Source organism: Erpetoichthys calabaricus, chromosome 2, assembly GCF_900747795.2.
Source record: "Erpetoichthys calabaricus chromosome 2, fErpCal1.3, whole genome shotgun sequence".
In the NCBI taxonomy this organism is placed as follows: Eukaryota; Metazoa; Chordata; class Cladistia; order Polypteriformes; family Polypteridae; genus Erpetoichthys; species Erpetoichthys calabaricus.
Window position 1 is genome coordinate 109,479,955 of NC_041395.2, and position 15,031 is coordinate 109,494,985.

Genomic DNA, 15,031 nt, shown 5'->3' on the forward strand with positions numbered 1-15,031 from the left:
GTCAATGATATTAGGTTCCTCTATTTAGCACTGGGCTGAAAGCCGTTTTGCTTGCAGAACAGCCTAAGTTCTTAAAGTTATGAATTTACCAAGTTACAGCATCCCACAAATTCTGCAGATTCTCATCCACACATTCATGATGCTATCCTCCTGTTTCACCTCAGCCCAAAGGTGCTCTGTTGGATTGAGATCTGGGGACAGTGGTGTGACGTAATGGTTAAAGCTTTGGCCTTGAAAGCCTGAGGTTGTGGATTCAAATCCCACTACTAAAACTGTGACAATGAGCAAGTCACTTCACCTGCCTGTGCTACAAGTGAAAAAACAAAACATATGTAACCAATTATGTCTCCAAGTCACCATGGATAAAGGTGTCAGTCAAATAACATAAATAATATCAGTGCCAATTGTGTAAACTAAACTCACAGTTATGTTTGTGGAAAAAGCTTGACATGATATGTTTTGTGACATGGCATGTAATTCTGCTGGAAATATCCGTAAGAGAAAGGGTGGACTGTGGCCGTAAAGGGCTGTACAACTGACACACTTAGTCCTGCAGTGACGTGCTAATTGGCCCAATGTGTGCCAAACAATACTACAATTACACTACCACTACTGTCAGCCTGTGCTATTGATACAAGGTACGATGGAAACCTGGATTCTTGCTGTTTATGCCAAACTCACACTCTGCTGTCTATATGGCACAGCAGAAATCAAGATTTATCAAGCTAGGTGGCATTTTTCCTATCTTCAGTCATCCAGTTTTGGTAGCCTCATCATGTCATTCTTAACTGACAGGAGTGGGACCACTTCAAGACATACCATTTTCTGCACACCACTGCTATAAAGAGCTGTTTTTTGAGTACAGTATGTGTAACCTGTCTATTAGCTGGAATACAGTAAGCCTGGCCATTCTTCTTGAATCTTTCTTTAAAAAATGTTTTTACCACTGAACGTCCTGTTCAATAGTTTATTACAGCATTCTCTGTAAAGTCAAGATACAATTATTTATACCTAGAACTCTAGTCAATTCTTATTATGAAGAAGCATAAATTGGATGTTTCTTTTCTCATTAGTAATAGCAAATTCAAAGTTAGAAAAACTCTATACAATTTGAGTCCTTTTGAGAATTTTGCTATTCTAAATTTATTCTATATGTTCAATAAAATGTTGCTTTCATGCATCATCAGAACATGGGTTTGAAGTAGCAAAGTGGCCTGTCAGGAATTTTAATGGTGTTCTTTATTCTATCCTAATAAACTAATATACAATTGGTATAAATTGGTGCACAACCCTGTTTGTAACAGTGTGCTTAGTAAAACTGAAAGAAAAAAAGAAACAAAGAAATAGTTTCCTTCAAAGCAGATTCAGATGATTTAGCATATATTGCCACATACCCTGAGCATATTGAAGGTGGGTCATATGTCATTACTGGTGAAGCTTTAGAAGGACTATCTTTAGGATGAAGGTTCAGGTACAATGCTTGCTTCTGGGCTGACAATAGATCTTCCTGTTGGATTGAAGGATAAAAGCTGATTGAAACATTGTGAAAGCAGAACGTGATGAAAGAAAGAACCACAAAATTAGTTACAATATACACAAATGATTGACAAATATGTAGGTGATGTTCTAAAACTGTTATTAGACAATGAATAACTGTTGTAAATGAAATGAAAGAATTAAAATTGTAGCATGTTACTTAAGTGATTAGGTTTGCTGTTTCACAGCTCTAAGGGTCTGTAATTGAGTCCAGGATCTGGTACAATCTAGGAGTGCTTTGCATAAGTACCCTGTTTCCATGTTTTTTTTTTCCTCCAGGGGCTCAGTTTCCTCTCATATCCCAAAGATATGCAGGGACAGTTGATTGATGACTACCGTATATCCTCTGGCCAGTCGTGTAACCTCATATCTAGGAGGACCAGTGTGGATTCTGTCCAGACATTTGAACAGTGGACCAGCTTTCACCCTCATGAGGATCATGGAGGGTGCATGGGAGTACATCCAACAGTCCACATGTGTTTTGTGGACTTAGATAAGGTGTATGACCATGTTTCTTGAGGAATTCTGTGGTGAGTGCTTGGCTGGGTCCTCTAATAAGGGCTATTTGGTACCTGTATAATCACAGTGAAAGCTGTGTCCACATAATCAGAAAAACCCAGCCCCATTCTCAGTAGGTATTGAACTCCACCAGGGCTGTGCTTTGTCTGTTTGTGGTTTTTATGGACAGAGTATGAAGGTGAAGCTGGGGATAGGAGACTGCCCTTAGAATTGCGTCACTGGTTTCTTCAGACAATGTGGTTTTGTTTGCTTCATCATGCTGTGAACTCCAGCATGCACTGGGAGGGTTTGTGATTGAGTTTCCTCAGTAGGAAAATGTGAATTGTCTTTTCCAAGTGGAAGATGAGTTACTGCATCAGGTGGAGGAGTTTATTTATCTCAGGGTTTTGTTCATGAGAGAGGAGAAAAGGGATGGGGAGATTGACAGAAGGACTATGGTGACGAGAACAGTTATGTGGCCGCTATAATGATCTGTAATGGTGAAGAAGAAGATAAGCCAGAAGGCAAATCTCTTGATTTACCAGTCAATCTATGTTCCTACCCTCACCTATGGTCATGAGGTTTAGGTAACAATTGACAGGACAAGATCGCTGGCACAAGCAGTCGAAATAAGCTTTCTCCACAGGGTGGCTGGGCTCTCACTTTGAGATAGGGTGAGAAGTGCAGTTATCCAGGAGAGGCTAGGATGGATAGATGGGTTTTGAAATATAAATGTACTAATTGTTATACATGTAAAAGAGAATTGACAGATTCCAAGAAAATATGTCACTAATATTTCAAGAAAACCTGTTAGGACAAAGATGGTTTCAATCAATATAAAATATTAATTGACAAGCAATATTTCCAAGAGTTACTAGTTATTAGTTACTAGTTAGTAGAGTCTTCCAAGGGTATGTAACTGAAAGCTATTAATCTTATACAAGTGTGATGGGTTAGTAGGAGGTGAAAAATCTTTGCTGGTAGGTGCTTATTATTATTTATTACTTTATTTGGCAATTTTATGTTTGCTTTTTACTGTGTCTGATGAAAAGTCCTAAAATTTGGAATATACCAAGTGTGTTCTATGATATTCTCGTGAACCATCACTTCTCATTGGCCATATTAGTTTATGCAATAATTTTAAAATAAATCTTATTTGGAAATTTGAAAAAATGTGCTTCACAGAAATGCAACTGGTCTGAAAAAGTATACACATGTCTCACTCTTCATGTAAGATAAGCAATATATACAGTATAACTACAGTATATATAGAAAACAAATGGTTCAACTGATACAACTGAACAGTATCATCTCCAGACAGAGACGCAGCTTCAGCGACAGACTGCTGTCAATGTCCTGCTCCACTGACAGACAGAGGAGATCGTACCTCCCCCACACTATGCAACTGTTCAATTCCACCCGGGGGGGGGGGGGGGGGGGGGGGGGTAAACGTTAAAATTATACAAAGTTATTGTATGTCTGTATATCTGCATTGTTATCACTCTTTAATTTAATATTTTCTTTATCAGTATGCTGCTGCTGGAGTATGTGAATTTCCCCTTGGGATTAATAAAGTAATCCCATCTATCAATAAAATGTTTTCAGTGGTTTGTCTTCCATATTATCAATTGCTCTTAAACATTGCTGGTAAACATTATATACCATTCATTCATTTTCCGATTATAATTTCACCAACACAAGGTCAAGTGGACTGGATTCGCCAGGTTAAGGGCACATAAGTACACCGTTAAAAGAGTCAATTTATTGTTGCCAGTTAACTAAACACGCACTTCTTTGGGTTGCGAGAGGAAAGCTGAAGTATAGGAGAAAATGGCAAGTGGAAAGGGGTGAACAAGCAAATTCCACAAAGAAGTGGTCTTATGTGCAGAATTTGAAGCCAGAACTGTGAGGCATTGGCAATAAGTACTGTGTTAGGCATGTGGCATACAGTATATGGTTAAATTATTATATTTTCATAAAGATAGAAGTATTATGGAATGCCATGCAACATTTACAGTTATTGTGTTTTACATGGAAAAATCAAGCTTGCTGTATGTGGTCAAGAATATAAAGTCAAGTGTGCTACAAAATCCATGAACATGGGAACAAACAGAAGGTCACGTATCTACATGCTGTAGGTTAAGTAAAATAATGCAATGCAGTTTGTACTAATGTTTTACCCTTTCAAGTCATAAATCAAGTTTAACTGAAATTTTGTATATATGAACATGAGAAGGTCTTCACTTTAAATCATTCAGGGCTTGAATGCCTATAAAGATGAAGGGAAAAAGGAAATTAAGCTATTATGTCAATTAAAAGTAAGGTGATAATGGAGTTAAAGCTTTCATGTTAGTAATGAAGCAGCTTTAACACCAGTTGTCAGAACTTATGAATTGTTTATCTTCTAGACAAAGCCCTTCTTTAAAAAAGGACTGATATTTCTGTAATTACCTTTGCTGAATATTTGTATTTTATTTCTTAAAACAATGTTACAGACTTAAAACACTTATTACTGATAACTGACAAAGCAAATATGCAGGTAGTCAGAATACTATGAGTGTGAAATTAACAGTGTGTTATTGTGTCTTTGTGGCTTGCTGTTCATAAAAATGAATGATGAGAATCATACTGTTTTTAACCCCTTTGTCAGGACTGGTTTCATTGCAGCTATCAGCCTACGTGACCAACTCAGTAAAGTGACCTCAGGTAGTGATGTGGAGGGAGGCGAGATTGGATGATGTTTCATTTTGATAGAATCATTTTAGTTGCACAGGCAATCACTTGCCTCTGCATCCTTGAGTTATCCTCATTGGGTTTTAATGTTGATCTTTTTATCTGCACAGGAGACAAAGACAAGAAAAGAGAAGGCATGTTTGACTGAAGATGAAGGGGAAAAAAACAGTTAACTTCATACTTACTGATAAAGGTGAACCGGGTTCCTCCATATGCTTGATTTCATAGTAGGGATTATAACTTTGCACTGTTAATAAAAATTGAATAAAGTGCATCAAAATATTAATTCAAGGAACTTATTCGCAAACCAGTATAGCAATGTCTCTTACAACCGATATAAAATTGCAAAAAACAGTCCTTCTTCAGCCATGCAATATTCCACGACCTTGTAAGATGCAAGTCAGCAGAGAACGCTGAATTGGGCCCCACTTGGCATTTAAACTGAGGTCTAGTGCTGCCCACTGTACCAAGTTGATGCCTTGGTAAATCATTATTGCTTTTTTATTTTATTGTTGTAGCACTTCAGTCATCTAATTCATTCCAAAGAAGAGTTTCCCATGGCAAAACGTTTTCACCGTTTATTAACCTAAAAAAAATTCACTAACCTCTAAGTTGAATTTAATGATTCATACCTACACTTTTCTACACATAATGAGTGATTCACTCTGAAATTTCACACTGTCATCATTATTTTTTTACTTTACTTCTGTGACCAGTTGTTACAATAAGTTCTCTAACCCCCTTGTATGCAATAAAGGGTGACTAAAGGAGGTTGGCATCAGAAGTTAAAACGTCTGCTCCAGTACACTCAACATTTGGTGGGTAGCCAGCCAACCTGGACGAACCTAGAAAATGGCTCTTAGACCAACAGAAACTTTCACTTGAACATCATATGCAGTGGATCTTTGTGTAATGGCATGTATAAGAAATATGTTTAAAAAGCGAAAGTTTCTCATTGCTAACGAGAAAATGAGCAAAGACTTGCCTCTTTTTACTGTATCACTGCATTTATAACACCTTATAATGATTATATTAAATTTTATGGGAAACATGTACTATTAGGTCTTAGAGTTTTTGGGCTATTTGGTATGAATCTTTGAATAAAGAAAATGTAAAAATATTTGTTTTTGCCATCTTTTTTTAATCTGTTTTGAAATTTGTTCCATTGATGGCACTCACTGTGTTGCTCAGCATGTTTAAAGATGATTCCAATAAGTTAGATAAGTATCACTGCTATTCGTGAAATTACATATCCTGTATTTAATTATAAATCCAATTGAGTTTGAGGCTTGCCACTTAAAAAATGACAGCTACCAAGTTCTGCCTGATAATATTTAACTGTGACATTATTCATGGGAACATTGTGGTACAATGTAACGTGATACCCTTGTATTGTGCCATAAAGACAAGAAGAAAGATAATCATTTATATGAATGTGATAGATTTCAGTGCCATGCCATAACAAAAAAAATCTATTTCTGTTAATGTTTAGGATCATTAAAAACAACTTCAGATCTACAATACCAATTCAACTGAACTTTCTTTTTATGAGATTCTAGAAAAAACAGTCCCCTAAAAAAAGAACTTATGCACTGTGAGGTAATAACAATATGTGAAAATTGTCTAGCAAAACTTGTAAATTATTTCTGCTAACAGCCTAAAATTTGCTCTGTGTGATTTTATGATATGTGACCTAAATGTAAAAAAGAAGATAATTTCAAAATATATACGCTTATGCAGAATATATAGCACACTACTGGTATTGTAAGTATACAAAAGAAATAAAGTAACTGTCTTATAATTGTAGGCTGTTTGTATATCTATTTGGTTGCACAAAAAATGTCGAATCGACTTTCACAAAATTTTGCATGTAAGTTGCCTTTGGTCCAACTTAATATATAGGCTCCATGTCATATCAGGTAGAAGGATTATAATGAAAGACAGACGACCCAAAAACCAGCGACAACACAGAGACTACAATTCCCATCAGGCAGCAGGAGTGTGCTGGAGAGAATGAGATGACGCCTTCAGCATGCACAAAGTTTAAAAACAAATACATAGACCACAGGTATGTACAGTGATTTCTTCTCAAATCATTTGGATAAAAGTTTCATTGTATCACTTTTTTTAAAAGTAGATCTTCTTGTCTCATCATGGGTTGTGTTTAGTCATGTTAAATTTCCAAAAGACAGTTTTCTGCTGTATATTTATACCTGGGCAAAAAAAACTAGTATAAAATATACTAAATAAAATTAGATTAATATATTTTAATGATTCTTTCCTTATACTGTAAATTGAAGTATCATTAAACTGCTTACCTTCTGAAGGAGAATTCAGATTCATTTTGTTTACAAAAGCGGAAAGATCAGGAGTTTGAGGATAATCTTCATTATCTGATCCATATTCATGTGAATAAGTGCATTTCTGGTTTGTGACTGAAGACGCAAGCTTTTCTTCATCAGTAGCATGTTCTTCGCCACTTATGACAGGAGGGGTCTCAGGAGTAGGGAGAGGTGTGGACTCCTGGAACAAAGCACAAATGATAAATTTTAAAATAACCATAGGACAATTGAATAAAAAAAAAATCACAGATTTTACAAGATCTCCACTATTCAAATTAACTCCACGTTTGTAATAATAAATTAAATACTGTACAGTAATCCCTCGCTATATCGCGCTTCGCCTTTCGCGGCTTCACTCCATTGCGGATTTTATATGTAAGCATATTTAAATATATATCGCGGATTTTTCGCTGCTTCGCGGGTTTCTGCGGACAATGGGTCTTTTAATTTCTGGTACATGCTTCCTCAGTTGGTTTGCCCAGTTGATTTCATACAAGGGACGCTATTGGCAGATGGCTGAGAAGCTACCCAACTTACTTTCTCTCTCTCTCTTGCGCTGACGTAGGGGGGTGTGAGCAGGGGGGCTGTTCGCACACCTAGACGATACGGACGCTCGTCTAAAAATGCTGAAAGATTATCTTCACGTTTGCTATCTTTTGTGCAGCTGCTTCCTGAAACGACATGCTGAACGGTGCTTCGCATACTTAAAAGCACGAAGGGCACGTATTGATTTTTTTTATCTGTCTCTCTCTATCTCTCTCTATCTCTGCTCCTGACGGAGGGGGTGTGAGCTGCCGCCTTCAACAGCTTTGTGCCGCGGTGCTTCGCATACTTAAAAGCTAAACAGCACTATTGATTTGTTTGCTCCTTTGAAGAGGAAGATATGTTTGCATTCTTTTAATTGTGAGACAGAACTGTCATCTCTGTCTTGTCATGGAGCACAGTTTAAACTTTTGAAAAAGAGACAAATGTTTGTTTGCAGTGTTTGAATAACGTTCCTGTCTCTCTACAACCTCCTGTGTTTCTGCGCAAATCTGTGACCCAAGCATGACAATATAAAAATAACCATATAAACATATGGTTTCTACTTCACGGATTTTCTTATTTCGCGGGTGGCTCTGGAACGCAACCCCCGCGATGGAGGAGGGATTACTGTACATCCATTTCAACAGATAATATGCAAAAATTCACTTAGATTTTGACTTGTGCTATGACTTCAGGGGTTACATTTTTGACAGTATGCAGTAATGAAGTATAGATTTTGTAAATTATGTAAATTATTTATTTAAATGAGAAATAATATAACCATGGCAAAACTCCCAAGAAATCAATTCCACAGATACTTAAAATATAACTATTTATTACAGAGTAGTTGGTGATTATTGTACATAGTTACATTTGTGCAGATTTTCAAAATCCTCTTTTTCCTGTTCAGGGTTCTAGGAAGTTGGAGCAAGAATTCCACAGCAAATTAACAATGTTTTATGCCTAATAGGGTCTTTTGGTAAATTAATCCAAGTTCTTTTCTACTGAAGTAATGGTTTATGCCATGTACTGTCACTGCCATCCAATAGGAGTGATGTGATAGGTGATAGGATTTACTGCATAACATCACCATGATTTTCAGCACCAACCAAATGTTTAAATCCAACATACTGAAGGGACGTGATATTGGAATATTCTTTCCTTGTCTCTTATCAATGAATGGCAATGGCCAATAACGCTAGGCAAGAACAACAGTGCTAATTTTATCAATTTGTTACAATATATAATCAACTGTCTTTTGTGTTTGTCATATATACTATACTGTAATTTAGTGCTGTTCTCACTGTCTCTGCCTCATGAGAGTATGTTCAGTGTATATTTTATAAAGTTTGTCCTGCGTAAAATTTCTAACAAAAGACAGAACAAATTTGCTTTATTTTTTATTGTTTATTTTTTGTTTGACAAAAACACCGCTTTTCTTTGGTTTAAATATTTTGTTGTGCCTGTCTTATCTGTCGGTCTGTCATGTCATCCAGATGCTTATTATAAAGAAAGTAGGCACTGATTCTGCATTCAAACAGTCCTTACAATAAAGTTGCTTTCAAACATTTACATCTCCAGGAGGACCTTTCTTATATCAGTACACATAAAGTGTGTAAACAGGACAGATGCTGCGACATTCACTTATGACTGAGGAACCAACAAGACAACATGTATTGCTCATCTTTTCTAGTGAATGAGTAATCCTTATGGAACAGACTGAACAAATGCTCAAAGAAGTCTGCAGCATGGCTTTCACAGGAATTGGTGATGCAGAGATAACGGATGACTGATGTGGAATAATAAAAATGCTTACCCGTCATGCTGACACAGATCCTTTACTGACTTTGATAGTAAATGGCAAGGAAACTGTCTTTCTTGTGGACACGGGGGCCACACGCTCCACTTTGTCACTGCTGGAGGTTCCTGCCTCGAAGGACACTGTAAGAATTCTCACTGCTTCAGGACAGCCACACACTTTACTAGTTTCAAAACCTCTGAAAGTGCAACTCAGCACGGACAGCTCTTCATTAACTCATCGCTTCCTGTTAAATCATCTGTGCCCTGTCAATCTACTAGGAAGAGACCTCATGACTAAACTGTCAGTCTCAATCTCACTGACAGAACAAGGATTTTACTGCTCCACTCCTAAGCTCCTGTGCCAAATCTCCCCACACCCCAAACCCTCTTTTGCAGCCTGGACCCCAGACATCTCCCCACACACTCTTCTCCTTAAAGCCCTGCACTCTTTTCCCTCATGCCTTTATCCCCACTTACAGGTCCCCGACACCCTACACTGTACTGCCCAATATTTCCCCACTGAAGTAGACACACCTTGGTTAGAATCTTTTCTCTCTTCAGGTATTTGCCCCGAGACCCTTCATATTCCTTGCATTTTTATTTCATCTACTAAAGCTGCTGCTTCAGTTCACCTCACATATTCACAAAGCATTTTCTATTTAGGGGGTTCAGTCCCCCATATGTCTTTGGCCAAATCTAACACCGTTCGATGGGTCGAAATTGGGGAATGGGTCGAGCAATGTCTAAATAGGACTGATTGGCTATACGTCGCTCCAGGCATTTTTGACACTCCAGACCATCTGATAACAAAGGTGCCGGTCGTTCGTTCCCTCTGTCAACCATCTGTTTCTCTATGCTCTCTACAAACTGATTTTTTCCCATGGCTTTCTTCAATTCCTGACACCCTATGGTCTCAGGGAAAAAACGATTTTGGCAGGATCATAAATTGTGAACCTCTGGTTGTTTTTCCAAAATCATCCTTCCGTCCTCGCCGTGCGCAATATCCTCTTTCTCCCGAGGCCGAACTGGGAATTGCAGCTGTGCATAAAGAGCTTGTTGAAAGGGGGGCTATAATTCCTATCAAATATTCTCCTGTAAACTCTCCTATTCTACCAGTAAAGAAAGCTGATGGCTCTTGGCGCTTTGTCCAAGATCTCAGACAAGTTAATTCTGCTATTTTTCCTAGGGCACCGATTGTCCCTAATCCTTCCACTATACTTTCTACAATTCCTGCAACAGCTCGTTATTTCTCAGTAATTGACTTAGCAAATGCTTTCTTTTCTATTCCTGTACATCCTGATTCTCAGTTTTGGTTTGCTTTTACTTTTCAAAACCGCCGTTGGACATGGACCGTTATGCCACAAGGTTATACAGAGGCTCCTTGTGTATATGGCCAAGCGCTTGCTCAGAACCTGGAAGGCTTCTGGCCTGACAGGGAAAGTGCATTGATACAGTACGTCGACGATTTATTACTCTGTAGCGAAACAGAGAAAGCATGCACACAAGATACAGAATCACTGCTCAAGTATCTTGCTGAAAATGGGCACAGGGTCTCTAAGGCCAAACTGCAGTTAGTTCAGACCACTGTCAAGTACTTGGGTCATGACATCACGTGTGGTACCAGAGCTCTGTCAAAAGACCGCATAACCACCATCCAAAACTTGCCCAGACCGGTCACAAAACAACAGGTTATGTCTGTATTGGGCATTTTAGGTTATTGTCGACAATGGATTTTAAATTTCTCTGAAAGAGCACAGCCTTTACAAAATCTAGCTAACACTGCTGACCTTCCTCTTTCTGGTCGCATACAGTGGAATGAGCAGGCTGATAAGGCTCTTAGTGATTTAAAGAGCGCACTGATTTCTGCCCCAGCTTTGGGTCTCCCTGACTATTCTCGTCCATTCACTTTGTTCGTGGACGAAAAGGGGGGATACATGAATGCAGTTCTAACACAATTGCACGGGGACAAACAAAGGCCAATAGCCTATTTTTCGAAAAAATTGGATCCAGTGGCTACAGGACTTCCAACTTGTCTCAGAGCAGTAGCAGCCACAACAGAAGCTGTGCTAGCCAGTACAGATATAGTGCTCATGAGCCCCCTAACAGTAAAGGTGCCTCACGCCGTACACTCCATTTTAGTACAGGCTAAAACCTCACATCTCACTACTGCTAGGGCAATACACTATCAAAATGTACTCTGTACCCTGTCAAATGTCACAATTGAAAGGTGCACCACCTTAAATCCAGCTACTCTTCTTCCAACTGAAGAAGAGGGGGAACCCCACAACTGTCATGACGAAATAACTAAAGTCTTAAAACCCAGACCAGACCTGCAGGAAACACCCTTAGAAATTGGGGAGATAATTTTTGTGGATGGATGTTCCTTACGATTGGAAAATGGAACACCCTCAACCAGCTATGCAGTGGTCAAAGGTGACCACCTGCTGGAAGCAAACCGAATTTCTTCAAGTTTTAGTGCACAAGCAGCTGAATTAATAGCTCTTACCCGAGCTTGTCAGTTGTCAGAAGGAAAAGTCATAACAATCTATACTGATTCCAGGTATGCCTTTGGAGTCTGCCATGATCATGGAGCATTATGGAAATTGAGGGGATTTAAGACCAGTACTGGCAAACCTATCCAACACCAAAAATTAGTAGAATCCCTCTTAGAAGCCATAACCAAACCATCTAAGCTAGCAATAGTGAAATGCCAGGCCCATACTGGGAAACAGGACCCTGTTAGCAAAGGAAACGAATTAGCTGATCACTTTGCTAAACAGGCTGCTTATAATAACACACCAATCTCTTTATTTTTACAGAAAGATGACAAAGACCCTGATAATCAAATTATCTCTTTACAGAGCGCAGCCACGGACAGAGAAAAGAGAAAATGGTTCAAAGAAGGATCCCTCTCTAATGGGGTCTGGACCCATAAGCAAAATAACAAACCTTTCCTCCCAAAGGCTTCTTTTCCAGGTATGGCAAAAGTCGCACATGGCCTGGACCACGCTGGAAAGGATGCAATGGTTCAAGATGTCGAGAGACATTGGGAAGCTGTAGGCTTCTCTACATATGCAGAGCAATTCTGCAGACGCTGTGCATTATGTCAAAAATTTAATGTAGGAAAGGGTACCCAGGTAAGTCCTGCCGTCACACCTAACCCAATGGGTCCATTCGAACATCTCCAAATGGACTTCATTGAACTGACACCATCAAAAGGGTACCGATACTGTTTGGTAATTGTTGATGTGTTCTCCCGATGGGTGGAAGCTTTCCCTTCCAAACATGCAGATGCCAAAACTGTGGCAAAAACCTTAATAAAAGAAATCATTCCAAGATGGGGAATACCACAAAAATTGCAGACTGATAATGGTAGTCATTTTGTGAACTCTGTAATAAATGAATTGACCACTTGGCTCCAGATAAATGTACATCATTACTGCAAGTACCATCCCCAAAGTGGAGGTATTGTAGAGAGGTGCAACGGCACCCTAAAATCTAAACTGGCAAAAATCTGTGAGCAGACAAATTTAACCTGGCCAGATGCTTTACCCCTGGCCTTGATGGGATTAAGAGGGAGGATACACCGACAATTAGGGCTGTCGCCATTCGAAATTCTGACCGGATGGCCCATGCCTGTTGGCATGGTCATTGGTAATGTCAATCTGCATACTGTGGACAATGATCTTCTCTCCAGTCTTACAGGTCTCCGAGCCTCCCTGAAGGAAGTCCACGAGCAGGTTAATCAGGCCTGGAGAACCACTCCTCCATCAAAGGACTCCCTGATTCCTCTGGGAACCTGGATCCTGGTTAGAGATACTCGAAGGAAGCACTGGCATCAGCCTCGTTGGAGGGGACCATTCCAAGTGCTGCTATCTACACCACATGCGGTTAAGGTCGAAGGACTGCCTGCCTGGATACACGCCTCACATTGCAAGAAATGGCACTCTTGACTCTATTACTGATTTATCCCTCTTCCCAATAACATTTCCATTAGTTGGTTTATCTCCCACGTCACCGCCCCGTGCTGATGTTTGGTGGATGTGCCGAAGATCTAAATTACTGGACATCCTCCCACCTGAATGGACTGGTACCTGTACCCCTATACAATTGGTCATGCCCTTTCGTCTCCTTCCTTTAAATGGCCAACAACTTCCATCCTCTCCCCATCCCCATCGTATTCGCAGATCCTTAACATCATTTGCAAATTTCTCATTACATGGTCCAGGTGTGTATATTGACTCAATAGGTGTGCCTAGAGGTGTTCCTAACAAATTCAAAGCCAGAGATCAAGTAGCTGCTGGTTTTGAATCTCTTTTTCCCATAATCACCATAAATAAAAATGTGGATTGGATAAATTATTTATATTACAACCAACAGCGTTTTCTAAATTTTACTAAAGAAGCTGTTGAAGGAATACATGAGCAATTAGATAAAACCTCTCTTATGACCTGGCAAAATCGCCTAGCACTAGATATGCTTCTAGCCGAAAAAGGTGGTGTGTGTGCTATGTTTGGAGATGCTTGCTGCACGTACATTCCAAATAATACTGCCCCTGATGGCTCTATCACCCGTGCCCTCGCTGGTCTGACTGCTCTCTCCCTGGAATTGGCTGAAAACTCAGGCATTGATACCCCTCTTGATGAGTGGTTTATATCCACATTTGGCTCTTGGGGCCAATGGTTCAAATCCATTTTTGTTTCCCTTTTAGTTGCTTTAGCTATTATTCTTTTGGTTTGCTGTTATCTTATTCCATTAATTCGTCATTTTATCCAAAAGCTTTTTTCTGCCTCTATGACAAAAGCCTATTTCCTCCACACAGAACACATGAATCTTCTTTCCCAATCTAGATCATGTTCTCAGACCACTCTCGATCAAGATTGTTTGGTTTGAACTATTCTTTGTTCAAAAAGGGGGGAATGTGGAATAATAAAAATGTGAATCAATGTATTAAATAAAAGTTGAACAAATAATCTTGGGCTGAGGGCTTTTAACCCAGTCCAAGGGAGGGGAAGAAGATTTGGGGACTACGCCTTAGTGCAATGAATATTTGGGTAAACAAGTCTAAAGAAAACGCCTTGGTGATTATTATCTGTGTGTATTTGAGTGTATAAAAATATATATAAGAAAGTGTATATGTATATTGTATTTGCAAGTATAAGAGTTCTGTGTGTTAAATTATATGAAATGCATTGAGATTGTGATGAAGGAAAGTTAAGGATATTAAGCATTAGAGCCTAATTATATAAAATAGCCATAAGATTAATAAAAGAAATAAATAAAGGGTGGATCAGCTTTCTAGGGACCGCACCCTGTCCTAGTTAGGAAAAGCAGAAGTTCATTCCACTTCTAAGGAAAGGCTACTTGTAAAGGTGCAAAAATGAGATAACTATGTGTACGTGCTTAAAAGGAAATAAAAGCCGGTTTGGAAAACCGCAAAAGGCCTCCTGTGACGTGGATGCTGTCAGTGACAAACTGTCAGCATTCTGCAGCGGGTCTCTGCTCACCAAGAAAGATCAAGAAATAATAAAAGAAGTTGTTTGTTTGAATTTGTGTTTGTCTGCTGTTGTTTCGAACCTTCGACCACACTGATAATT

At 39.0% G+C, this 15,031-nt stretch overlaps 1 protein-coding gene across 23 annotated transcripts in view; it reads right to left on the bottom strand.

Moving 5' to 3' along the window:
* The window catches only part of LOC114645325 (uncharacterized), a 239,951-nt gene that overhangs the window by 109,158 nt on the left and 115,762 nt on the right, over positions 1-15,031 (bottom strand). For 15 of the 23 annotated variants that reach the window (XR_007934090.1, XR_007934089.1, XM_051922686.1 and 12 more), the window contains exons 7-9: positions 7,086-7,290; positions 4,949-5,014; positions 1,395-1,503 (exon numbers count right to left, since the gene is read on the bottom strand). Coding sequence is in view for 17 of the 23 variants with exons in the window: in XM_051922686.1 (XP_051778646.1) it covers positions 1,395-1,503; positions 4,949-5,014; positions 7,086-7,290 (380 nt within the window). In the remaining 6 variants the exon portion in view is untranslated. Of the gene's footprint in view, positions 1-1,394; positions 1,508-4,815; positions 4,870-4,948; positions 5,015-7,085; positions 7,291-15,031 lie in introns of all 23 variants that reach the window. The other 8 variants (XR_007934093.1, XR_007934091.1, XM_051922685.1 and 5 more) reach the window with 5 other exon arrangements.